Source organism: Marmota monax, unplaced genomic scaffold (assembly GCF_021218885.2).
Source record: "Marmota monax isolate L192 unplaced genomic scaffold, Marmota_monax_Labrador192_F-V1.1 WCK01_AAM20220418_F8-fsc00037, whole genome shotgun sequence".
Lineage (NCBI taxonomy): Eukaryota > Metazoa > Chordata > Mammalia > Rodentia > Sciuridae > Marmota > Marmota monax.
In genome coordinates, this window is record NW_026693245.1 from 2,205,221 (window position 1) to 2,232,745 (window position 27,525).

Genomic DNA, 27,525 nt, shown 5'->3' on the forward strand with positions numbered 1-27,525 from the left:
GTTTTGTTTAGATTTAGTTATCTTTTAATAGTTCTTTTGGAGTAGAAACTAAATAGCAGTTACTGGATACAAAAAATAGTGAATATGACACAAGATTAAAAACAGCAAAAAATTCACAATTTTACAAAAGTTTCATAAATCTGACATTAAATGAAAGTTCAAAATAGTTCTTTATTAATAAAATTTATTGTATATTTAAAAATTTTGCAAGTTAGGTAAAATACAACCAAAGTTAATTGTCAATTCTCATAGTCATGTAGAAGTAATACATGCAATTTCTTGGCTTACTAATAATTTTGTACCAGTCATTTGAAACAACATCCTCAAGATTTAATAATAATTCCATTTTTCACTTTTTAGAGTTTGATAAAAGACAATCAATATCCTGAAGAATTTTGGAAGTTTTTTCCAATGCTACTGATACTTTCTTTTCGTTAAATTCTTCTAGCAAGGTTTCTGAAGATCTTGGTTTATAATAATCAGAAGACTGTTCATTTTTCTTGTTAGAAATCTGGTTTAGGATACCACTATTCTCCAGTAGCACTGTTACTTAATTAAGGAGCTTTTTCCCACATTTTAAAAATTACATAAATATTTTTATTTTTAGAAAGCCTGGCTTTCATATCAAAATATTATTTCTCAATAAGATTACTTGGATTCATAATAAAGTAGGGACTTCAGAAATTAGAACTACCCCTTATAAATGATGAAACACATTATAAAGGAGGGGGAATATTTACATGTTGTGTTTGTATTGAGGCTTGGTGATAAGGAGGAAATGAATGAAAATCTCAGTAACATTTCATGTTCTTAAGTGTTATAAAAATGGAACAAGAATAGCAATGACAGGATTATAAGCAATCTGTGTAGTGTCTTTTATTTTCTAAGTAAAAGAAATCTAAAGTAAAAAAAAGCCTTTCCTCTGTTCCAGAACTACTTTATTATTTCAGTAACATTCAAAAACCACGAGAGAAAACAAGTTTAAATAAGTGGGGTGAGAATGTACAGAATGAAAGGTTTCATAAAAGAAGTCAGAAGTAGGTACTTAATAATTTTAGTAATTTAGAATAATATAAGTGATAAAGTCCCCAAAGAACACCTTTACCCTAGTTCACTGTTCCTTGTTCAATTTAAATCCAAAGAAAAGTGTTAACATGATGTACCTTCCATAAATAAAAAAACATCTTAAATATTTGCTGACTCAATAAAGCTCTACAATATATAAAGTATGGATTAATATTTCACAAATTATATCCATGAATTAAGCCTAGAATTGAAGGGGATTAATTCTGCAGTACAGTACATTCTTTTTTGGGGGTGGGGGTGGATATCGGGGATTAACTCGGGGGCACTTGGCCACTGAGCCATATCCCGGCCCTATTTTGTATTTTATTTAGAGACAGGGTCTCACTGAGTTGCTTAGCACCTGGCTTTTGCTGGGGCTGGCTTTGAACTCAAGATCCTCTTGCCTCAGCCTCCCAAACAGCTGGGATTACAGGCATGCACCACCATGCCCAGCAGGACAGTACATTCTTTTTAAAGGATACAGTTAAACTTCTGTATCTTTTCAAGTTCAGAAGCAACAGACCTGTGCAAAAAAACAGAAAAAAAGTAAGTTCATGCTGATTTTTTTTTTTTTTTTTTTTTGGTACCAGGTGTTGAACCCAGGAGCACTTAACCGCTGAGTCACATCCTAAGCCCTTCTTTTTGTTTTGAGACGGTCTAAGTTGCTTAGGGCCTTGCTAAATCACTGAGGCTAGCTTTGACCTTGCAATCCTCCTGTCTCAGTCTCCAGAGTCACTGGAATTATGCATGTACACCACCATACCTGGCATGCTGATTCTTTTTTATTTATGAAATTTCAATAAGCATACTTGACTTTTTTTCCCAAAAAAGTTAAGAATTCTCTTTATATTAGCTTTACTTAGCAGCAAGTTGACTTAGCTAATATTTACTGAATGCTTTTAAAGGACAATGAATAAGTCTCCAAAGATTTTGTAATCAAGTATAGATATTTTAAGGTTACAGGTTTTCCTACTAATTCTTCGTACTAACCCGGAATACCTTCTACTCTTTCTCTCTAAAGTATACCTGAACTTTAATAACTTATTAAATCCCATCCCTTCTAGGAAAGATGTGACCTCTCACTGAATTTTTACAGCATTTATGTTAATCATATACTTAATTGTAATGTCTTCTCTTGAATATTTAACTTTTTGATCTTCCTACCTAGATTGTCTCTCAGAAAAAAAAGATCTTTTAAAATTTTTCTGTACTTTTCATTGGTTTAATGATTAATTTTAGAAAGGCCTCATTTATAGAGAACTCTTAATTAAAATTAGATGGTTTGGGAGGTCCCAAGTTTTTACACAGTTAAATTAGACATTAAAACATAACTCTTTAAATTAAATTTCTTCTGGAATAGACTATTAACTTATTTCATTTAGCTCTTACCATGTATGAAAAATAAGACAATGAGTATGAGGTATAGGTTTGAATGTATAAAACTAGCAGAACCCCATACATGTGTGTTCTTTTACCTTATGAAGCTAGAATGATATGTGAGCAGTAGCACATAATTACAAATGATGTAAACTTGACTTTCTATAAAAAATTAGTGAGGACATTAGTCTAAAAACATGTTTTTATTCAAGTTACTTGAAAAGGCTATTTTAGCTGGGTGCAGCGGCACACACCTATAATCCCAGTTTTTTAGTCAGCTTTTTCGCTGCTGTGACCAAAAGACCTGATAAAAACAATTAGAGGAGTACAGTTTATTTGGGGGCTCATGGTTTCAGAGGTTTCAGTCCACAGATAGCCAGCTCCATTCCTCAGGACTGAGGTGAAGAAAACATCATGGCAGAAGGATGTGGTAGAGGAAAACAAGTCAGGATATGGCCACCAATAAGCAGAGACAGAGACTAAGCTCAGCTCTCAAAATATATACCCCCAAAGGCACACTCCCAATGACCCACCTCCAGTCACACCCCACCTCCCTACAGTCACCACTCAATCCCTTGTCAGGGGATTAATGAATTGATTAGGTTAATATTCCCATAACCCAATCATTTTACCTCTAAACTTTCTTTCATTGATTCATACAGGAGCTTTTGCTGAACACCTAATTTAAACCATAACATCCAGCAACTTGGGAAGCTGCAGCAGAAGGATCACAAGTTTGAGGCCATCCTTAGCAACTTAGCAAGACCCTGTCTCAAAAAAAAAAAAAAAAAAAAAAAACAAGGGCTGGGGATGTGGCTCAGCAGTAAAGTATCTCTGGATTCCCAGTACTAAAAAAGGGAATGTGGCTTTATTGGCTTTACTACAATGGGTCATATGTACCTTCTTGCCAGCTTGCAATCTTTTCTTTTCCTTGTATACTAGTTTATGGATGTAAATGAGAGAGATCTTTGGTCATTTTAAGCATCTGTGGAAAAGAACTTGGATATAACTTACTCCAAAGCCTGCAGACTTATCATCATTGCAAATCACCTTTAGCATAATACAAAATTTTTTTCTGGCATAGGCAACCATAACAATCTTTAATTCTATTGCTCACATGATGAACTAACTTCTTATGAAATATATTCTGCACTCTTTTTTGACTAACATCCATATTAAAATGTCCAATTAATAAGCTAATAATGGTGAAGCAGAAAAAACTGAAATATGATTTAGGTAGCTGTTCATTATATAATCTCTTTTTCCTTCAGCCAACTCTGACAAGAAAACAAATCACAGTGGAAATGTCTTATCCTTTGCAAGGGGATAGAGCTACTCCTCAATTCCTTTATCTTATCTCTCTGCTGCTTCTTCCATCCTTCCACCCATAGCTTCCATAAACAATGTGCACTTTCACTTTATAGTATTTCTTTTTTTTTTTTTTTTTTAATATTTATTTATTTATTTAGTTTTCGGCAGACACAACATCTTTGCTTGTATGTGGTGCTGAGGATCGAACCCGGGCCGCACACATGCCAGGCGAGCGTGCTACCGCTTGAGCCACATCCCCAGCCCTATAGTATTTCTTGACAGCTATTCTTTTTCAGCTTTTATATAAGAAGTCTGCATTTTACAAATGCCAGCTATGGTGAAGTGATCACTTTTATAGCCATGGATAATTTCCCTTTCTTCTAAACTTTTTTAATATTTATTTTTTAGTTATAGTTGGACACAATACCTTTATTTTATTTATTTATTTTTATGTATTGCTGAGGATCAAACCCAGGACCTCACATGTGCTTGGCGAGCACTCTACCGCTGAGCCACAACCCCAGCCCCTAAACTGTTTTTTATTAATTACTCAAGCAACTTTTCAGCATTAGCTGAAGGATGCATCTGGAAAGGTAAATCCTTACATACCTGAGATTTTCAAATAATACCTACTGATTTGATTTGATTTGTTCCAAAAAGTAACTTAGGTTCCTAAATTGTTTCTGGTATCCTTTTCCAGTATATTCAGATTATACCCTCACTGATATGAATCTGCTGAATGACTTCTTCCTGTCATTTTCCAGTTTAGGAACTTGTATTTACTTCAAATTTGAACTCTATTTACAACAAGATCCATTGATCCATAAAAATCCATCCTATACCCTAGCAGAAAGCATCTGCTTCATAAAAACTATCTTCTCACTATCTCCATAGACCAAAAGATTCTTTTTGCCTCTGCCCTTGCTTGCTCCCTACAATATCTTATTTTTTCTAAATATTCCTTTACAGCCTGGTCCTAGTCCTCTGCAAACTGAAAGGCACATAGAAGGGACTGAAATACTTGATTTGTTATTTGCTAATTAATTTGGGGCAAGTAATTAATATGACAGAAATTATTTAAAAATCAACTTTTGCTGAAAGCTTGTTAGTCAACAATTTATTCCCATTAATACTAATCCCCTTTACATCTTCCATGAACTTTTGAAGTTATCACATGTAAAAGCCTTTCATTTTGAAATTTTCAATGCAAAGTTTTCTGTTCCTCAGATGAAATATGATGAAATATAATAAATTAAGATATCTGATTTGAAATAATTTTCAAGTTTAAAGTATCAAAAGCATTATAGGAGTTAAATATATTTAAAACTAATAAGTTTTCTTGAGAAAACAGTTTCAGGGGTTACTACTTGATACTTTAACTTCTATATATTAGTTGGCTCTTCTAGACAGATTAAAAGAAATATAAATACCAATTTTCTTCAGGAATAAAAGCTGAAGGATGTGTGAGCATCTCTCTTGGACTAATCTGGGTAAGTCTTCTGCACCATGATGCTACTGTTGTCACATATCTAGAAATGAACACATTAAAATAAATACTTGAAAATGAACTTTTATGTGTTCTACACAAGTATACAAAAAATGGAAAAATCATTAAAACAATTTGGAAAAAAGGACAAATAAAAAATTAATTTTCTAAATCTTCCTCATTAGACAAAAAAGGTAAGCCTTTTGTATTTTACATAAAAAAATTGATTTATTCACAGTCATAACAAAGATACATTTAAGTCAAAATGAAGGTAATATTTGAATTTCACTTAAAGCTCAAATTCAAGTATTCAAATTTTCCTTTTGGTTTTTCAAAGTAAATTGAGTTTCCTTAAATTTTATCATGAAAATATATCTACACATAAGACTATGTGAGCATTTGCTTACTAAATTTAAACCAGAAAACACCATTAATATGTACATATGTACATGAACACACACATAATTATAACTGAATATACAAAACAAATATTGAGTTTAATAAAGTCCAATAGAAAATGAATTCAAGAGGTAAAAAAGCAATTATTTTGTTAACATTGTCAAGTAAAATTGCTAAAATGTCAAGACTACCACAAGTAGAATTACCATAACTAATAACAAATCACAAAAACTCAAAAAGTATATTCATAAAAACTGATTTCAAGAATCTTCCCAATTTTAAGAATCATTATCAGCTAGTTTAAATTTTACTTTATAGAATATACATACTTTTTGTTAATCATGATTGCAAACCTTATTTCATATTGGTTAGGAGATCAGAATTGGTTAGCACAGTTGACCATAGTTCAATCACCATAGCAAGTCAATTATGTCTGTTATATATTTAAAAAAAATAACTTAAATACAAGAAAGTGTAATTAAAGCAGAACTTAGTCAGTTATGCTAAATGTCAGCAGAGCTGAACACTGAAGCCTGATGAAATTACTTCATTCATATTATCCATATGGAAAAACTAAAAATGTATAGAACATTTAAATAATGTTTATATGCTTCCTTTCTGTCACTTAAAACATGAAAATATTTTTTTTTTCAGTGCCAGGGAGCAAACCCCGGGTCTCATGAGTACTAGGCAAGTCTTTACCACATTCCCAGTCAAAAATAATTTTTAAAATTGCTTTTTCAGTACCTTTCATATGGTCCAGGGTGTTCAATTTCAATTAACTCATCTTGTCCATCAGGAAAAGTTAACTTACACCAACCTAACTTGAGACCTTGATTCACCTTAAAAAGCAAGGAGGAAAGGTAAATTTTATCACTCTAAAACTGAAAACAAAAACATAAACAACCTCTTCTAACTTCATTATCAGTTTAAGAAAATAAGTAGATTGAATCATGAAAATTTTATTTTGACAATTTAAACATTATATTTTACACAACAATGGGTATCAGTCACCACTCACATAATTATTAAGAGAATAAAAATACTAATCCCTTGTGCTATAATGTGTTATCTTTATAAAAATGACTAATTTTGCCACACTGTTCTGGCTTGCTATGAAATCAGTAGTCTCTTGACAGATTTGATACCTAAAAAATTTGAGATAATGTGATTTTGTTTTCTTTGTTCTATATTCCATGGGTAAACAATAAAAATTATCTTAGATAAGAAACTATAGCTAAGGATAATGTATATTTCAAAAAAAAGCAAGAAGATAGAATTTTGAATGTTTTCACCACAAAGAAATAATAAACGTCTAAGGAAATATGTTTATCCTGATCTGAACATTATACAATAAATACATGTATCAAAACATCACACAGTGCCCCATAAATATGTTCAATTTTTATGTCAGTTAAAGATGCTTCAGTAAATCTTAACTCTACACAAAAAAGTAGATTTCAGCTGGGCACAGTGGCACATTCCTGTAATCCTAGTAACGTAGGAGGCTGAGGCAGAGGATCACACATTTGAGGGCAGGCAGCTTCAGCAATGTATTGAGGCCCTAAACAACTTAGTTAGACCCTGTCTCAAAATGAAAAATAAAAGGGGTTGGGGATATGGCTCATTGGTAAAGCACCTCTGGGTTCAATCCCCAGTACGAAAACAAAACCAAAACAAAACATGTAGATTTCAATCTGAAGGATACTTACCTGTCTTTTTTCAACAGAAGAGCTGAAATTCCAATTTAGGGTTACAGTAATGCCATCTACAAAGATAGCATGTACTTTGTCATCAGAGTAGGCAAGAAATCTTCCCATGTTGGGTATGAATGATTCTTGCAAAAGCAAAGGCAATATATTGCTATCATCTATTCCAGATTTCTAAAACCAAGTAAATTTAAAAAGCAGGAAATTAAAGTTATCCATTAACAAGATTTAAATTAACATTAATGAACTCTGAGGCAATTTCCCATTCTGATTCAGAAGTTTAATACTGTAGAATTCTTAAGTATGTTTTAACTTTTCCAGAAGAGGATACCCAAAATAGTCTTATTTCAGAAGTAGATTAAGTTTTAACATCTTTGTAAAACTATTGTTTTCCTCTACATAAAAAATAGACAAAAATTAGGAAATATGGCAACATAGAGGTTTACAATTCAGTGAGTATGGATAAAAAAAGAAATGTCTGAGAATCATTTCCTCCAAATCAGAATTAAATAATTTATTTTTACAGTATAATAAATGTAAAATACACACCACATGATTTATACTATGTTTCAAATACAATCAATTCCCAGTCCCTTTCCCTCCATTAATAGCAAAAACAAACTGGCTAGGGGCTTGGCTCAGAGACAGAGTGCATGCTTAGCATGCTCAAGGCCCTAGGTTCAATCCCCAGCGCCTCCACCATCCCCCAAACACAAATAATTAAGTTTGATTTTTCAGTGTTTGTCAATTAGGTGGGTATTTTTTGAATAATATTGAATAAACCAATATTAATGTTAAAAGAAATTTCTCTCACAACTTGTTTGAAAACAGTTTGATCTTAGAAGTATGATATAAATAATAAAACAATTTTTTAAAATCTTGATTTTGAAATAACTTTAATATACCATTTTCCAGCAGCATATGCAATAGTTATGACTTAAAGAAAGTCTCGTCTTGGCACAATGTTGGAGAATTCTGTGAACATGAAAAAAATTCCTTAAACATTTGCAAATAATGACATCTTCCCATTCTAGTAACCCATCCACAATGCCATGTAACATTTTAGATGACAAGCAAGTCATTTCCACTGAAACAGGTTTTGAATTCTTTTCTTCTAGAAATCCTTAATCCCCTAGAAAGTAACTACTGTTGTTTTCCTCTATACTAATCTTTCCTAGTTAAGGCTATTCCTTCAATTTTTATCAATAAAATGACTCCATGGAGAGAATTAAAAGGTGTTCCTTTTTAAGAGGTGATAGATTTATAGGTCTGAAAGGTTTAGCATAATCTAAAAATGGTGGGTAAGTGAGTCAACTATTTCTGGGATAACAAATTACAAATTCTGCTCCTTTAAATCTATTTTGAAAATTGCTTATAGATGTAAATTTATAAAAATAAATGATTTAATTCAATAATTCATTTTCATTATTCTGGGTGTCACAAATTAATGTTAAAAATAAGTGTACTTCATCTGTAATATACTCTCATAAATCTCTATTAATTTGAGGATAACAAAGAACTAGGAAGTTTTTCAAATGTATCATAAAAAGCCCAACTTGATTTGAAGAATAATAATGATGCCACACTGACCTACAGTAAAGGCGCTTATTTCCTCTAATCACTTGGTCACCATATATGAATGTTTCCCTGTAGTTTTAAAGCCAGAAGTATTCTTGTAATGATATAGATTACCTTATTTTATAAATTATGAGAATAAGGGCTGGGGCTGTAGCCCAGTGGTAGAGTGCTTGCCTCACATGTGTGAGGGACAGGGTTCAATCCTTAGCACCACATAAAAATAAATAAATAAAGATATTGTGTCCATCTTTACAAAAATAAAAAATTAAATAAATTATGAGAATAGAAAAGTTAACACATTTTACCAAAGACATATACTTTTATTTTACCTGCCAATTATTCTCATCTTTAACCAAAGGAAAATGTATCAAGGTTACAGATGTACAACACTTGGTTCAACAGAATGTGAAGAAATTACCTGGTGGCCTGTTTAATCAGAGAACACACAGAGAACGGATTTCCTGGTCTATCTGGAGGAAGGTTATTTACTGAGTAAGTTTTCTCTTCTCTCTGAAAATTAGTTTAAAATGAAAAATCTCATTAATAACATATTTTGCCAGGCAGGCATAGTGTTACATGTCTGTAATCTCAGTGGCTCAGGAGGCTGAGGCAAAAGGATCACAAGTTCAAAACCAGTCTCAACAACTTAGTGAGGCTCTTAAGCAACTCAGGGAGACCCTGTCTCTAAATAAAATATAAAAAAGGGCTGAGGATATGGCTCAGTGTTTAAGTGCCCCTGAGCTCAATCTTCATACCAATAATGATTATTATTATTATTTGCCTTTATTACCTTTTTATTGAAAATGTTTTTACACAGTAATAAGGCAGCAGTTATTTTAATAGTCTAACACTATAATAGCTGTATATTTCAAAGGTTTTCTATGATGCCTTTCCATTGTCCAATTTTTTTAAAGTATAGAATTCCACATATCCACTCTTTTTAGTCAGTTTTTTTTTTTATTTTATTTTATTTTTTGCTGCTGTGATCAAAAAAACCTGACAAGAAAAATATTCAGGAGGAGAAGTTTATTTTTGGTTTCAGAGGTCTTAGTCCATAGATAGCTGGCTCCATTCCTTGGGGCTCTAGGTGAGGCTGAACATCATGGTGAAAGAGTGGTGGAGGGAAGCAGCTTACAAGTTGATCAGGAAGCAGAGAGAGACTCCACTTGCTAGATATAAAATGTTTACCCCAAAGACACACCCCTAATGTACACCTCCTCCAGCCATACCCTACCTGCCTCAGTTACCACTCAGGTAATCCCCATTAGGGGATTAATTCACTGATTGGGTTATGGCTCTCATAACCCAATCATTTCACCTCTGAATGTTCTTGTATTATCTCACATATGAGCTTTTAGGGGTAACCTACTATCTAAACCATAGCACCACTCAATATATTCTAATAGCCTATAACTTACTGTCCAATTTAAATCTTGGCTATACATAAACTAATGTAACAAAACTAATTTTCCTACATATTAGCAGAAACTTTATCTCATAAGCCACTCTTTTACCTGAAGAGAAAAGGCTATATATATATAGGTTTTAAAAATAACTATTTTAATTGGATGAATATATCATTATGTTAAATTTTATTAATGGAAGACCTATTGCTATAGTTAGTGGAAGACAATATTATTTACACAGTTTTTTGTTTTTTTTTTTGGCGGGGATGGTGCTGTGGATTGAACCCAGGGCATCATGAATGGGAGGCAAGAACTGTACCACTGTGCCACATGTCCAGCCCAGCCCTGCAGGATCTTAAAATTAAAAGGAAAAAACAATTATTATTTTGTTATTCCTTCTGCATTTTCTCTTTCTTAGACCTGCTAGTGTTTCCTAGGGCTTGCTTTCTTACATTTAGCTCTTTTTAAGTTACCTGGAATTTATTTTGGAGTATGTATTAAAGCAAGAAGCAAAACAATTTTATCCCCCCAAAAGAGTCAATTGTTTTTAAAGCTTTTCATCAAAGCAGTTAGAGAAGAATGGATGTGTTGAATAGAGCTCTGAGAATAAAGCCCAAAGCAGTCCACCACAAATGAAAATCTTGTTTGGAAATAGGATGTTTTTATCCCAAAAGCTCATGCTTCTAAAGAACATTATATTTGCCTCATTAAAAAAAAATCATCACTCTCCCCCTGACAGCTTTGAGTAAAACTGAAACTCCATGAAGACGTTCTACATTTATCTTGCAATATTGCACATCCCCTAACATACAGCAGTCAGCAGTAAGACTATGCATACTCAACTTATTTGCCTGTTGACTTGATTGGACACAACACACTCACGTACTTACATATACATATGCATTATTAGTTCACAAGTTCATCTCATTTCTTCATTTGTCTCTCTACTAGATTAAGAACTGTTGAGGGCAAGAACTCTTTCATCTTAACCAGTGCGCTTACCAGTGTGCCTACCAAAGGGTAAGTGTTGATGTTTATTGAATGAATGAACACTCTCCTAGAAACAGACCTCTGTAGAGGAGCTGCTCAAATATATACTGAAACATTTACGAATGAAATGATTTTGGGGGTTTACTTAAAAAATAAAATAGGGAATTTGGGGCAGATAGTGGGAAGTATAGATGAACAAGTTGGATAATGGTAACATAAGAATTCATTATATTTGTCTCTCTACTTTTGTACACGTTTGAAATTTTCCATAGTTAAAAAACATCTCCCTACTGACTCTCATGATTTTGTTACTTAAATACTCCACTCTGGGGCAAAGCATTTTATTCTATTCCTACCTATAAAAGAAAATAATGTGATATTATGGTAATTGCTATAATAAGGTGGACATCAACTGTCAGATTGGCAGGAAACAATTTAAAACTCATCAACAAATACCCACATTATTATTTATATGGTCAGTAAACATGTTATGTTTCAGTGTTTTCAAAAACAGAACAATATTATTCAACCATCTAGTTGTATGTAAAGATGAATTAAGAGGTCTTAAACAATTACATAGTGGGTGGGAAGTGGGTGGGAAATCTGCTTTATAATGTACAAATTTATTCATTCACCATAGTATACTGACTTAAAGTTACCGATTTCAGCATTTTCTATTGATAATATAACAGAGGAAATTTAGCTTCTGATTTAAACACAAATTGCTTAAGGTATTGAAGAATAGTAGATTAGAATATAATAAAAATAAGGTGGTTATAACTAACCAGGTGCCAATGCTGACAGTAAGATTATACTAATTTTCCAGAATGAAGAGTTGGAAGCAGTGTTATATAAAAACGTTTCTATATATATTCTGATTTATACCAAAACTCTCTCATAGTTTGCTTACCTCTTCTGATCCTTCTGGACTAGGATAATATGTAAAATAGTTCCCCAAATAGGCTCCCTCTGATTTGAAAACAGATCCATCTCCAGGATAAATCTCTATTGAGTTTACATTTTTATGAGTAAGCCTAAGGAAGAGAAATAATAATTGTTTTTCTAATTGAGATTAAAACATATCTGAAAGGAATCATCAAAAAAGGGAGTAAGCAAAGAAGTACTTTTTTGCTTTTATAGAGAAGTGGATCATTTTATATTCTGAACCCAACCATATAAATCAACTTTTTTGCAAAAGATAAATAGAACACACAGAAGTTGTTTATGTATTTACTTCAACAACTAAACTCAGAGTTTCTGGAATTCAGGTTATCTTGTCTCATTCTCACAGCATCTCCAATGCCAGTCATTGAGGCTGGTACATAAACAGTCACCAAGCTATGTCTACTGCATAGAAGTTCTATACGACACTTCCAGGACCTGAAAATAAACTTTAGTAAAGAACTAGCATAACCAATACCTGATGGTTGAAATATACCAACTGTGCAGGAAGCTGTCCCTTATAGATGACCAGTTATACCCAGAGCAGCCAGGTACAAGCAAAGTATTGGTCATATACTATTTAAAAACTGAAGTTAAAAGTTAATTTTATTGGAACATATATGAAAAATATGTTGTCCGAAGTGGGTGGATCTTTACGTAAGAAATGGAGAGCCCATGCTCACCAAAAAAAATTATTTACCTCTGCTCTTCCAACATTATTCATGGAAGTCAAACTCTCCATCTGGCTAACAGTAATACTGTAAATCATCAGAGAGGTTAAGTAGTAATTGTTGAGTAGAAAGGGGAATCACTGGGTAGGATATCATGCACTAGTGCTGGTACAGAGCAGTTACTCAGTGAATATTTGCTTTGAATCTTTAATTTGCTATCATCTTCTGTAATTCCATGTTCAATAGGTAACCTTGTGATATGGCTAATTCAGACAACTATGTTTTCTGATGCTTAGAAGGAGTATCCTAAATAACTGATATGAATATGACATTCACTAACAAAATTGACTCCTGAATGGCTTTGGAATTGCTGCAAACATCTTGTAAACATGGTTTTTGTGAGTGGGTCACAAGACCCATGTGCACCAATGACATTAGTTCTGAGACTTATAAAAATGCAAGATGAAACACAGGAGTACAGTCTGCCCAGCAAAACGGTGTCCTCTTGCAAGTCTATCTGCAAAGATAGTCCCATCCCATCTATGATACTGTAAATAAATAGTTCTAACTCCAACACAGGTTCCTTACCTATATGTGACACCCTTATACCAAACCACTTTCACTAGTTCAGGATAGGAATATTCTTCACCAGACTCTCTCTGTGCAAGTGAATCACAAAAATTCCACCTGTAGAGGGTAAAATATAGTCTATTTAATTCTGGTTACTCCAAATAATTGTCTTAAAAGTCAGCAAAATAGTGCCACTGTAACAACATTAATTTCTCGATTAACTCATTAGATCAAAGTAAAATAAAATATGAAAGTATATTAATGAAGTTTAAAAACCAATCTTTTTTTCCATTATTTTCAATTGTATCAGGATTAGATCTCAGCACAATTATATATAAATCAACAGTTTTACTAATCTTTAAAATTTAGCCTGAATTCAAACAAAGATTTCCTAAAATGTTTATGGTGGGACAGGCATTATACTCTTAGGACCTAAGAACTCAAAAAAAGCAGATATGGTTCCTGCCCTCAGTGGAGATTCCACCTGGGCAGGAATGTTAAATAGTAATTGTTGAGTATAAAGGGGAATCACTGAATGCTATGGGCTTGTACAATGACCTAGCTTGTCTAAGATCTTTTGGACAACTACCTTAAAGAAGTGAGGTTTACGCTGAGACATGGAAAATGAGCCAAAGTCAGCCAGTTCAGGGAAATGCTCCTGACAGAGAAAAGAACAAGTGTAGTGGTAAAAGAGAACTTGAGTGAACATTCTAGAGATTGCAAAAGTTCAGTTTAGCAAGAGTACAGAAAACAAGGGTAAGATAGTGAGAAAGCTGAGGATTACAGATACAGGAAGAGACTAGATCACGGAAGACCAATTAAGATTAAGGATAATGGTTAAGGAAAAGGATAATGGTTTTCAACCTAAAGTCAGTAGTAAGTAATTAAAAAAGCATAAAATCTCTTTTGAAACATAATCCTGGATTTTCCAATTTTAACAAGATAATCATGAGTGAGTCACTCCCTTATTTTGTTTTAAATAACAAATGAGTACTTATATAGACTACCTGGGATCAAATTTCAATTCTATAAGTACTATCTATGTGGCTTTACTCAAGTTATTTAACATTTCTGGGTCTCAAGTTCCTCTACAATAAGGGGATGGTACTAGTACTTACCTCATGGGAGTACTTTGAGGATTAATCAGGTAAAGTACAACAGTGCCTGGCATTTAAGCTGTTCATATTAGCTTACTCTAAGATCCCTGGACAGATTCCTGTCCCATCACTTACCACATCTAATTAATTTTTAAAAAGATTTTTTTTTAATCGTTGTAGATGGACAGCATTCCTTTATTGTATTTGTTTCATTTTTATGTGGTGCTAAGGATCAAACCCAGTGCTGCACACATGCTAGGTAAGTGCTGTACCACTGAGCTACAGTCCCAGCCCCCAAATTAATTCTTTTAGGGATAGTAACCTTCACTAAACTCTATGTTGCTAGAAAGTAGTGGCTGGGTCTTAAGTCATTTCCCCGGTCACTGTGCTTACCAAAGTATCCAGTGTAGAGTAAGCCTCCCCAAAACATTCAATGCATGGACATAGAATAAGAATTAGATATAACACCTTTGCTAAGAAAATTATTTACCATCTATTAAAAGCAAAGATTTGTGGCTGGGCGTGGTGGCACATGCCTGTAATCCCAGCAGCTCAGGAGGCTGAGGCAAAAGATCCAAAGTTCAAAACCAGCCCTAGCAACAGCGAGGTGCTAAGCAACTCAGTGTGACCTTGTCTCCAAGTAAAATACAAAATACGGCTGGGAGTTCATAACCCACTTGAATCAAAGTGTGAAATATGATATATCAAGAACTATGTAATGTTTTGAACAACCAACAATAAAAATTAAAAAAAAAAAATATGGCTGGGGATGTGGCTCAGTGGTCGAGTGCCCCTGAGTTCAATCCCCAGTACTCCCAAACAAACAAATAAATAAACAAATGCAGATTTGTGTCAATTAAATTAACTTTCCTTGTAAGTACTCCCAGATAATTTAGGAAGAAAATTATGCTTATGTAAAGACTAATTCTCATAAAAGCTTTATGACAAATAAACCATTCTTCCATTACCTGTGCAGGTGTGGGGCAGAACAGCTAAGTAACAGGGTCCTGGGAAGAACAGAAACCTCTTTTCTTCTTTCCTCTGAAACGTCAGAAGTTAAAATTCTACTCGTGATATCTGCAGTTTTAGACATGTTGCTAACTTTATTTTGAAAATGAAGTGCTAAAGACAAAGGGTATCTCCATTCCTCTGGACAGGAGGCGACAGACCAGCACTGCTTTACCCATGTGTATACATATGTGTGATTTGTATCAGGAAAAGGCAGCTCTCCCCTTTCTTCACTTCCATTTATACAGTTCATCTTCCCTAAAGTTTCTTTGGATTTTAAGACCTGGCAATAAAGCTCATTTTCTTTATTCTTCAGTCTTTGTTCTGATAAAGCCCCATATGTACAGATTTTGCTGTTTTTTTCAACTAGTCTACCTTTTGGGGCTTGATTATTTTTTTCTGAAAATACTACAGATGAATCTGGCTTTTGACTAACTTTACACAAAAAATGCACTGTAAATTCATGCTGAGATTTGGGCAGGCAAAGGTATGCATGACCATCTAAAGATGTTATCTTCACAGTGCCACTCTCTGTACATATCATGCTATCATCTGGATCGAGACTGGGCCATCTGACTTCAGAGATGTCAATGAAGATGCACTGCATTAAAAGAAAGGGCATGGTGAGTAATTTCTGTTAACAGTCATATTTTTCAATACTTTTTGAAAAACTTTTTCTTAGTTATACACAAAGTATCTTTGTTTTGTTTATTTATTTTTCTGTGGTGCTAAGGATTAAACCCAGTGCCTCACACGCGTGAGGCAAGCGTTCTGCCACTGAGCCACAATCTCAGCCCAACTTTTGATATTTAAATATCAAAAGTTATTGAGAAAGCTCTTAATGCTTGTTTGTATTTTTATTACTTAGACTGAAAAAATGGAGAGCCTAATATATAGCTGTCTAGAGAATATGTGATAGTTAACATTCTCTCTTTTAGTAAAAGAGGTAGAAAATACACACAAAATGAAAAGAAAGAAGAAAAAAAGTACCTTGATTGTATTTAGTGTTAAACATATTTAGTGTCACAAATATTCTGTGGACTGTGCATGGACTATGTTGCACATAGTAGCCTCCTGAGGGGATAAGTCTGGCACTGGGAACTCCTTGGGGCACTCCCCATAGGGACTGACCACCTGGTACAGGTGGACTTCTCTCTCAAGCTCTACCTAAGATCCCACATAGCACCTGAGATGGGTGTGACCTGCCAAGATGTCAATCAACATGCTGACTGCAAGACATCACAAAACAAGACTCTACCCTTGAAACCTTACCCCTGCCTTTGATGTACCCCCTTAAATAAACCACCACAGCCATTTTGTCTTTGTCTAGTTCAAGAACAAATGTGGACTAGATCTACCAGAGGCTTCGCTTTTGTAAATATATTTCTGAGTGTGTGTGTTTTATTATTTGTTAATTATTTGAGATATTAAGATTTAGAGTGGCTTGGACTCCTCTGGGCAGAAGAACCCCCCCCCCCCAATGAGATGCTGGCTGTCTTCCCCAAAAAAATTTAGGTTTAAAATGTACACTGAATTAGAGATAAGTAGATTGGCATATCTCCCACCCTAAAAGTCTACTCTGAAAAATAATATAAATGAGGAAGGAACCTACACTGTGCCATATTTTAAAAAATATATTTATTTTTTAGTTGTAGTTGGACACAACACCTTTGTTTATTTATTTTTTTAATGTGGTGCTGAGGATTGAACCCAGGCCTCCAGACGTGTGGCATGCTGAGCTACTACCCCAGCCCTACACTGTGATATTTTACAATAAAAGCAATCAGAGCTTAACTGGTATGGAACTAGCACAAAAGTCACTTCCAGAACAATTCAGAAAATACAAAAACAGACTCATTCATATCTTAAATTGTTACAAGTGATAATGTATGTTTTTATATATTATCAAAGGGGAAAAGACAGGCTTACTTAATAAATGGTACTGGAATACTAAATTACTAAATAGCTTTTGGGGAAATGGTGTCTTAGAAGGTTATCACATGGACTTAAAAAATAAGATAATATATAAAGTATCTGCCAGATGATACATGGCATACCATAAACTAAAATAAATTCCCAGTGGCTTAAAGAGTAATTTAAAAAATTTTAACTAATTTGATCCTGACAAATAGGAAAGAGACTCATAACAAATAACAGTGCCTGTTGTGTTTTTTCATCTAACATATAAACAGAGGTGGCGAATACTATCTTAATTAAATGTTTAATTAATTTGACATTTCGGCTTCCATGTATATAAAAACTTAATTTTAAAAAACCTATTGTCAAAAAAAAAAAAAACCTATTGTCAAAAAAGACTCTTGAATTATAGTGCATCTACGTTACAATGCTAAAATAAAGGCAATAATTTTTTTATGGCAAACCTGGTTTGTAAGAATGGTCAGGAACTTTTTTTTTAGAATTAGACTATCTAATTATTCTATTGCAGAATCAGTGGCAAGCTACATAATTTCAATGAATAAAATTACTCAAAAGATACAATGAGGGGCCAGGGATGTAACTCAGTGGTAGAATGCTTGCTTAGCATGAGGGAAGCCTAGGTTACATCTCCAGCACTGAAAAAAAAAGGACAATGGGGAAACAAAACCCTCCAGACTAAGTTAAAGCTTACACCTTTTTACCACTCCTTTGCCACAATACAAAATAATACAATTATTCAGTAGGCAGTAAGCATCATAAAAGCATAAACAGGTTGCAGAAAGATAGTTTGGGGTTATGGGTCAATGGTAGAGCCCTTGCTTATGCCTATCATGCCCAGGGCCCTTGGTTCAATCCCCAGTAAAAAAAAAAAAAAAAAAAATACAGTAAATACAGTCTTCGGAGTTAGAAAAGGTTCAAATCCTAACTCTGCCACTTAGAATATTATTCCTAGTTCTTGGCACATATAGTATACCTTTAATAAATGATGGTGATTATTATTATTATTCCTCAAAATGTAAACTCAAATATAAGCAAAAGAATAAAATTTTTACACATGTAATTACATATTCCTACAGATTAGGCCCTTTGCATTTTATAGCTTGTTTCTACTCCCAAGTGTCCTAGGGAGGAAACAAACAAACAAACAAACAAAAAACTGAACATTAAACTACCAGTTTCAAATTACCTATTCTCAAATCTTTATAAAAATGAGGTTTGAGGGACTGGGGCTGTGGCTCAGTGGTAGAGTGCTAGCCTAGCATGCATGAGGCACTGGGTTCAATCCTCAGCACCACACAAAAATAAACAAATAAAATAAAGGTATTCTGTCCATCTACAACTACAAATTTTTTTTAATGAGGTTTGAAGAAAAATTACCTTTTTTCTTTCAGAAGGTATGATGCTTTCAGATAAAAAAAGGCAAGAAGCTGAAGAGTTTCGAAAATCTAGGGCTCGCTGTAGTTGCTCCTATAAAAAGAAATGTCAGATTTAATCTTTAAAAATATAAAAAGATTTGAAAATCAGTTTAGAATGACAGTAATCCAGAATACTAATTACCTTCCATATTCTAGCCCACTTCAACAATATTTTAGTATTAAAAATAGTAGTTTTATGACATTACTTACTCGGTAAGTGCTAATAACAAAGTGTGTCCTTTGACGAATTCTTTCTGGTTGTTCTAAAGGGTGTGCTGAAACAGGAGGTGACTTTTCAAATAAAAATTCAGAGCCACAGGGAGAAAGCTGTAATTTGGAACCATCAACATACTGGACCTGCACTGAATCATCTTCATAAAGTACCATTTGCACTTCGGCTGCCATTACAACAGGGTAAGAAGTCCTTTCAAGGCGAGACTGAAGGAAATGGAAACCACAATAGCAGATAGTTCTCTTAATGTACAAAAGTTCCACCAAAGTAAATAGATGCATTTTCTAAGAACATAAGAAAAACACTGCCACTGCATTTACTTTTGCTGGAAGGAAAGTGATCTTTCTACAAACACTTTCAATGATCTAAAATTAACATAATTAACAAAATGCCTTGATTAGCTCCTAGGACTTCACTCCACAGGCACATAACCTAGATGGAGAAGATAGCTCACAAATGTTAAAACTGTCTTTATCAGTTTTTGTAGTTTTACTTTTCCTGAGGTTTAATTTTTGTAAACTACATATATGCTCAGGATATAATTTCAAATAACAAGCAAATTACACTGTTGCAATAGGAATGCAGGGAATCATCTGAGGTACATGAGACTGAGAAGCTGAGTCACAAGGAACTATTAGGCCTAAACCACTGAAAAAGAAATTCAACTGCCTGGATTCTTGTCCCTAGCCTGGAGTTAAAAAAGTAGTTCCACGACACTAGTGAATCAGCTAATTAAACTCTTAGTGTCTTACATTCATCCTCATTTCCTGAATTTGATTTCTTACCTCGAAATGATTATCTTCACTTGTGTTCTTCATATAGGTATAATGGAAGGGCAATTAGAGAACTAGGTTTCATTGATACTCCACATTTACTAGTTTATAGTCCCAGATTGTTTCATTTGTAAAATGGGTAGTAATAGGATTATGAGGATTAAATGAGAAAATACACATGACGGTGTCTAGCACGGTAAAAGTTGCCTTGTAAGAGATCAATAAATCTTATGAAATATTTTTATTCCTTTTCTAATAATACATCCTGCTTCCCCTTCCATATTATCCCCTTGATTTCTCCAGTGATCAAGTTTCACCTTTCAGAAAAAATAACTTTCCATAAATAAGACCTTCCTGTTTTATCCCTATTTCCTATCCATAAACTTCTCAAGTGTAGTAAAACTCTTATTGCCCACTTTCTCTCTTATCAATCTTGGATTCATTACAATTCAGCTTTCTCCTCTCCCTCTCTATTGAGAATGTTTCACAATAGTCACCACTGTCTTCTTAATACCCAATGACTTCAGTCTTTATCCTACTAGAGATCTGATTAATCTGTGAAAATGCTGTTAAACCTTCCTTTGCACTAAATTTTCCCTTTCGCTACTACCATCACCTCACACCCCAGTTTGGGATGTGAGAGAAGTAAAGAGTTTCTCTCTACTTCTATTGCTCTTTTTAATCCTTTTTTTTTCTTTATTCCCTAAATCAAGGATACTTCAACCCTGACCTTCATCTCTTCTTACTATACTTATGTTACTTTTAAGCTTCACCCTGACTTTTTAAACCTCACCTCATTTAAATTGCATGTGATATAGCCCATAATCTTGTGTGGACTATGTCTGAACATAAGTATTTAGCTATATGGTCTCTTTTGAGGAAATCACACAATTCTATTTATTTTAGTTCTCTAGAGAACTTCTGATCTTCCTCCAGAACTTTCAGCTAGCTGCGTGCTATCCTGGTAGGTTGCTCTCCATGTGTCCTACAGATAAATCAAATTCAATATGACTAAAATGGAGCTTAATCATTCCTACCCAAAGCAGACTTCTAGGCTCAGTGGTAGAGCACTTGCCTAGTATGTGTGAGGCACTGGGTTCGATCCTCAGCACCACATAAAAATAAATAAATAAATAAATAAATAAGCAGATTTCTATAATATTCCCTAATTTCACTTTCACTCTTATCTCTTCCCTTAAGTCCAGTCTAAATTCAGTAGTCAAAGCAATCTTTTGAAATAAAAATCAGATCTATCATTTGCTGGCTTAAAATTCACCAATACGTTCCACTCTCACTTGGAATAAAATTCAAACTCCTAGGCGTAGCCTACAAAAGGCCACACAATCTTGTCCTCTTTCTCTGTCTCCAAATGTTATCTCCTAACTCCCTTCCCCTTGTTCAGGACATTTAGTCATATTGGTCTTTTTAACATTCTTTAAATAATTTCTTTCCTATCTCAGAATCTTTGTACTGGTCTTTCTGACTTTTCCGTGGTTCATCACATCATTAGTTCTTTGTCATCCTTAAGGTCTCAACATAAATGTCACTCCCAAAAAGGCCTAACTTGACCAACTAAGTTAAAGTTGCTCCCAATCACCTCCTATCCTACTTCATATTTTTTCTTCATAGAGTTTATTACTATCAAAAGTGACTGTTTTGCACTTTTCCATTAGGGTATAAACGCAAAGAGGCAAGGACCTTTCCTATCACATTCACAATTCTATCTCTGACACCTAAAACAGTATTAGGCAAATAACAATGGTACAATAAATATTCAGTGAATGATTAAAGAATAAATAATCACATTTAAAAATTCTTGCTCCCCTCAAGTTTGCAGTTTCAGTTAATGGCACTTAAAAGTAGATTAGCAATATGTATTTGAATTCTTACATGCCCCTGTAACAAGTCCTGTTGATTCTCTCTCTTGAACTTGGCTTTCTTTACACCCGCACTTTTTTTTTTTTTAAATCAACTTTCTCCGTAACTTCTGCAGCCGTCTAGGACCTTTTCCCTGTTTTTTTCCCTCTTTATTCCATCTCTAATATTGCTGTCTTAGGGAGCTTTCTACAAGTTAGGCCATACTAACTGCTTAACATCCCTTGTTTACATACCTGCTAAATGGCAACAAATTGTAATGTTTCTATCTCACACATACACACACACATCCCTCAGATATGTCTCCCTGATGTTTCAAGAAAAAAAGTGGTGCTTATTTTCTTATTCCAAATTGCATAAAACGGTTTCTATTATTGGCCAAGGTAAAAAAAAAAAAATAGCTGGGGTTGTGGCTCAGAGGTAGAGCACTTGCCTAGCATGTGTGAGGCACTGGGTTGGATCCTCAGCACCACATTAAGTAAAATAAAGACACTGTGTCAACCCATAACTAAAAAATAAATATTTAAAAAAATAGCTTTACTGATGCATAATTACTTTTAATTATCTTTGGTACAGGAAATTTAACTCAGTGGTGCTTTACCACTGAACTGCATTCCCAGTCCTTTTTACTTTTTTATTCTGAGGCAGGGTCTCACTAAATTGCTGAGGCTGGCTTAGAACTTGGGACCCTCTTGCCCCATCCTCCGGATTACAAGTATAAACCACCGTGCCTGGCTATAACTGCCTTTTTTTAAGGCTTAAATAATCAAGCATACACAAGAAACAATGTAGTGCTCAAAGTCCCTGACATATCACAAGAACCATAATCTGGCTCCAACCTTCATTTCCACCATTCTCACACCCAGCATATTATGTCAGAATTTAATGACAGAAAAAACACAAACTAATCTGTTCTTGACATCACTGGGCAACTCACTTATCAAAACATGGTATCTAGTTACCGAAAAAGCCTCATTCAAACAACCACAAACGACACACTCACACAGCAGTTCTGAGCTGCAAGTTGTGGGAAGGAGGTCTCTTTGAGTTTTAATTTGTCAAAAAGCTTGAACCGCACAGCGTCCGCGCCTGCCCACGACTGCTTCTTCAGGAACACTTCTTGAATTTAAAAAAATTCTTGATGAAGGAAAACAATCTGTTGCAGAGGCCTTGGGCCACAGAAGAGGGTTTTGGCTGATAAGTTTTGTGGTTAAATCCCCGCAACGGGAGATGGGCGGCAGCGCCAACGGCGACAACTAGGAACAAGGGGAAACTACAGCGGTTCGAACCTCGGCGCCAGGGAAGCAGCTATACGTCTCCGGAACAAGAAAAACCGGAAGTCCCGCCCCGAGTCCCGGGCCACACCCCGGCTCGCTACCTGCAAAGGGAGGGGCAGGAAGCGCGGGAGAGGGTGGGGTTTCTCAGACGGATATCTGGTCTGCGCGCCTTCGGCCTTCACTTCCGATACGTGACTCGGAAGGGGAGCTGCTTGTACTTATGTTGGTAAGCGACAGCCTTGTAGCGGTGCAGCCAACCACTGACCAACCACCAGGGTGGTGTCAGCGGAGTGATCCTTATGTAAATAACCTAAACAACAATTATATCCCTCAGTAAAGCTGATTAAAAAAAAAAACTTACAAAACTTGGCCTCTTCCTCATAAAGCATCAGAAAATGTCTTCCAACTATATTTACTAATTACCATTAACAAGAATTTACCGAGAACATACTATGTTTGCCTTTAAATAGTATGGCTGAAAGCAAGCTCCTTTAAGCAGCATTAGGGCGGAGAGAGGTCTAATGGGGAGAGAAGCCTGGAGTGTGTTTAGTGGGCAGGGGCCAGATCATTATGGATTTGAGTTGTGGACTATTAGGAAAAGAGCACGTCTCTTTCTGGCCCAGATTTTTGTTTTAAAACAGCTTTATTGAAGTATACTTGTTTATTGCAAGGACTTTAAGCAAAGGTGGCAAAACCGACTGATGGGAAGACATCTAACTTCCTAAATTCACCTTCATTTCTAAAAGACTGATATGCAAATTGATCTGTCTTCTGTGAAGTATAAAATGTCGAATGGCACTATACAGTGCTTAGTTCTATTCCATCCCCACCATTTCCTCCTTCAATGTCTAAAAACTTCTTGAATAGAAATTCTACTAAAGAAGGATTTTGTGATCCTACTTGCACTTCTGAAAGATCTTGTAACTGCTTAAGAGAATAGATTGTAGGATGCAAGAGCAATATGGCAAAATCACTAGAAAGCTTTTGAAAAAGCATCAGGAGAGAAAATAGAACTTAGTACCTAGGCAGTAAGGAAAGAGAGCACAGCTCCAAGAAATATTTAGGAACTCCACTCTCTTCTTGGGGATTATTGAACCTGGAACTTGAGGGAGAGATGTAGGAGTACAAAATAATGCCAGGGTTTCTGATTGGAGCAAGTGGAAAGGTTGCAGGGCCACCATTGAGAGGGAGGAATAAATTCAGGGATAGCATGACTTCAATTTTCTAAGTCTACCTGGTGGAAATGGTAAGTTAGTTAAAAGTCTGGAATCAAGAGATACAAACAAATCTATAGGTTACTGGCTGATAGGTACTAACTGCAGCTACAGGAGAGGATGAACAGTCCTAGAACATTGTAATATGAGAAAAAGAGAGTGGTTAGTACTGAGCTTTGAGAAACACCAATACTTACAGATTAGGTCAATAGAAGCCCACAAAAGAATTGAGGAGGAAAATAATAAAATAGAAAGCAAGTTATTATGTCTTAGATAATTAGAGATTTTCAATTTTTGTGTCAGCACTGCCAGAAGACAAGCTAAATTGTTTCCTGGGGCTGGGGTTGTGCCTCAGTGGTAGAGCACTTGGCCTAGCATGTGCGAAGCCCTGGGTTCAATTCTCAGTGCTACATAAGCAAATAAATAAAGGTCCATCAGTAACTAAAATATATAAAAAAAAGAATTGTTTACTGAATTTAGTGATGTAGAGGTTGCTCATGACAATAGTGATGCTCATTGTATATAGTGGAGAGGCATAGTGGATTTGAAGATCAAGTAAGAGACAAGGGAATGGAGAAAATGAGAAGTCTATGAAGTAGGCATAGAATTATAGTTTGAGAGAAATACCAGGGCCAAATCTCTTTTCTTCATTGGAATGACATGTTCAATAGATGATGCAGGGTTAGCTCAGGCAGAAGTAATCAGAGGATGAAGGGGTTGTTAAGAGTGGAAAGGATATGAAGCACTTAAACAGAAATTAAAAACAGATGATTGGCAGTGCTGAGAACCTAACTGAAGATGGTGATCGTGAATTTACAATAGTACAAACCTACAGAAAACATGCTTTACAGCACTGTTGGGTTCCTCCAAGGTTGGTGTTTTGCCAGGGTGACACAATAGGGCAACAGCATACATGAGCTTAAATTATTTACAACTGCTAAAGTCTAGTCAACCAAAGACCACTAGGCTTAAGACTATCATCCAGCAAAAATCAATTATTAACTTGCAAGCAAAGAGGCACAAACCAGGGGAACTGAAGATGGTATATTCCACTAGGGGGAGGACAAAGCCATCTTTGGTAAGGTTTGAATTTCTGCTGAAGGATTCTGAGGACATATAAGGGAAGGTTTTGGGTGGGATTTTGTTTCTGCAGCAAGACTGGAAGCGCAAGCCAGGCAGGGTGGTGCATGCCTGTAATACCAGTGACTCAGGAGACTGAGGTGAGAGGATCACAAGTCTAGGCCAGCCTCAGCAGTTTGGCAAGACCCTGTCTCAAACAAACAGGGACTCAGGATGTAGCACAGTGATAAGCAGCCCTGGGGGCTCAATCCCCAGTACCAAAAAAAAAAAAAAAAAAAAAAGACTAGAAGTGGAGATTAACTAGATTTTAGGTGCTGTCATGAGTCAAGAGAAGTTAAGCAACTGGATATCCCAAGTAACAGATGGGCAGAAATAGTTCTCAGGGTTTCATTATTAACAAAGCAGTAGTCACACAAAGTGGGGGTCATAATGGCATTTTACAGCTGCTATAGGACCATAGAAGAAAATTATTTTCTGTTAACTTTGCAGCTGGCTTTGTCTGTCCTCCCAACCTAACAGTATAGGTACTTTTCTCTTTTCAGTTTGAGCTGATTTTGTCACCAACAGGTTTGTTACTTTCTCATCAAACATCCTCTCTTGCTGAAGGACTGAATTTTCAAAAACAAGTACAACTTAATCCACACTCTTCCCTAAAGATTTAATACTTATAGAACTACCCTTACTTTCTGACAATACCCAATCCAAAGTGACCTTCCAGTGTCATACCATTCCTCCAAACTGCCCAACAAAAACCCAAATTATATTTTATGTTCCAACACCCTTTGATATATACTTCACAGTGCCCCAAAGGTACATGTTCTCTCTAAATGCAACACACCCAACATGTTTAGGTTTCTGGTAGTGTTGGCCGAAAGGCACCGATATGAACAATTCTGAGTTGATGACATGAAAGCCAAGTTAAAAGACCAATGTTTGTACTTTGTTGCCAGAACACAGCATTATGACACATGCTGGCACTCAGGTCTTTGCTCACTGGAGACTTTTTACTAATAATTCTGACAACAGACATTCATACATGATCCTAAAGACAGCCATTCTAATGGCCAGTAATTGCTGACTCAAGGCCAATCCTTCATTAAAACACTTAAGCAATCCTTGATGACCTTTTGATATGGCTTTAATAACTCACTTAGCACCAAGAAAATGTAGAAGTAATGCTACATGATTACTCAATGCTGCTTTGTTTTGGAATACCCAATTTCAGAATCTAGCCAACATGCCATAAGAAAATCCAAGTGACATAGACAAGCCAAGTGTAAAGTGTAGATGGCTCTAGTCAATAGTTCATCTAGTTGTGGCTTCAAGTTTCTCAGTCCAACCACCAGCCACATGAGAAGATGACTTTTACTGATTATAATTCTGAGCTGCTAGAGCTATTTCTAGCCTTTAGTTTTCTTACCAAGTCCCAAGATATTATGCAACAGAGAAAAGCCATTCATGTTGTACTCTGTCCAAGTTCCTAAACCACAGAATTCATGAGAATAAAATGGTTATTTTAAGACACCAAGTTTGGACATCTACCCCCAGAACTGGCAATGAAACCATAGGTCTTATGCATCCTAGGAAACTGCTCTACTACAGAGTTACATGACAAGCTCCTAGGTGGTTTTTAAAGCAGAATATATATATATAACATATATTGCTCCTGTTGCTAGCTACTATGAGTAGCAATAGGTGGTAATAAAATCTAGTGGACAAATATTGGATGGTTATTCACAGAGCTAAGGCAAGTATAGGGAATAAGTGTTCCTTAGTGCTTATAGTACATTAGACCAGGGACTATCTTTAAAGAGCTGTAGATTATGCTAATAGCTAAGTTATAAGAGTCATTTTGAAAAACAAATTCCCTTACAACTTCCTCAAACCCTAACTACATATATACTCCCCCTTTACAACAAGGGATCTAAAAGCTTTAATGTATATTTGCTAGTTTTTCAGGTAGAATTGTTACTCAAAAAGGTAGAATTCTTGTTCAAAAAGGCATAGAATTAAATCTTTCCTAAGTTTTTTAATTTTAAACCTTTTAGTAAATTTATAACAAATTCAGTAACAATTTCTTTAAAATACCAGAATACCACTTAAAAACTTAGA

The 27,525-nt window shown here is 35.0% G+C and overlaps 1 protein-coding gene across 5 annotated transcripts; it reads right to left on the minus strand.

Moving 5' to 3' along the window:
- Positions 1-151: 151 nt before the first annotated feature.
- CUNH5orf34 (chromosome unknown C5orf34 homolog) lies at positions 152-27,467 on the minus strand. 5 transcript variants are annotated; one of them, XM_046456233.2, is made up of 13 exons: positions 22,846-27,467; positions 19,173-19,400; positions 18,925-19,014; positions 15,570-16,210; positions 13,523-13,621; positions 12,232-12,355; positions 9,344-9,435; positions 8,253-8,322; positions 7,351-7,521; positions 6,386-6,480; positions 5,184-5,282; positions 1,548-1,588; positions 152-543 (listed from the first exon to the last, which is right to left on the minus strand). In XM_046456233.2, the coding sequence occupies exons 2-13, from the start codon at positions 19,365-19,367 to the stop codon at positions 350-352; spliced, it is 1,911 nt and encodes a 636-aa protein (XP_046312189.1). In that variant the 5' UTR covers positions 19,368-19,400; positions 22,846-27,467; the 3' UTR covers positions 152-349. The 5 variants fall into 5 exon arrangements, 4 of the variants coding, with proteins under 4 accessions (XP_046312189.1, XP_046312188.1, XP_046312186.1 ...); XM_046456232.2 differs by lacking the exon at positions 22,846-27,467 and adding an exon at positions 19,980-22,839; XR_009227969.1 differs by lacking the exon at positions 22,846-27,467 and adding an exon at positions 3,075-3,209 and having other exon boundaries at positions 462-543; positions 19,173-22,839.
- Positions 27,468-27,525: the final 58 nt, after the last annotated feature.

What these genes read in the sequence shown, in the direction of transcription:
- CUNH5orf34 (XM_046456230.2), bottom strand. Translation starts at nt 19,475, where the DNA reads ATGCATCTATTTACTTTGGTGGAACTTTTGTACATTAAGAGAACTATC. An exon ending in TATAAGGGTGTCACATATAG is followed by an intron (nt 12,356 to 13,522) that starts GTAAGGAACCTG and finishes TCTCTTCCTTAG; the next exon opens with GCTTACTCATAAAAATGTAA. An exon ending in TTTATTCCTGAAGAAAATTG is followed by an intron (nt 1,589 to 5,183) that starts GTATTTATATTT and finishes TTTTTTGCACAG; the next exon opens with GTCTGTTGCTTCTGAACTTG.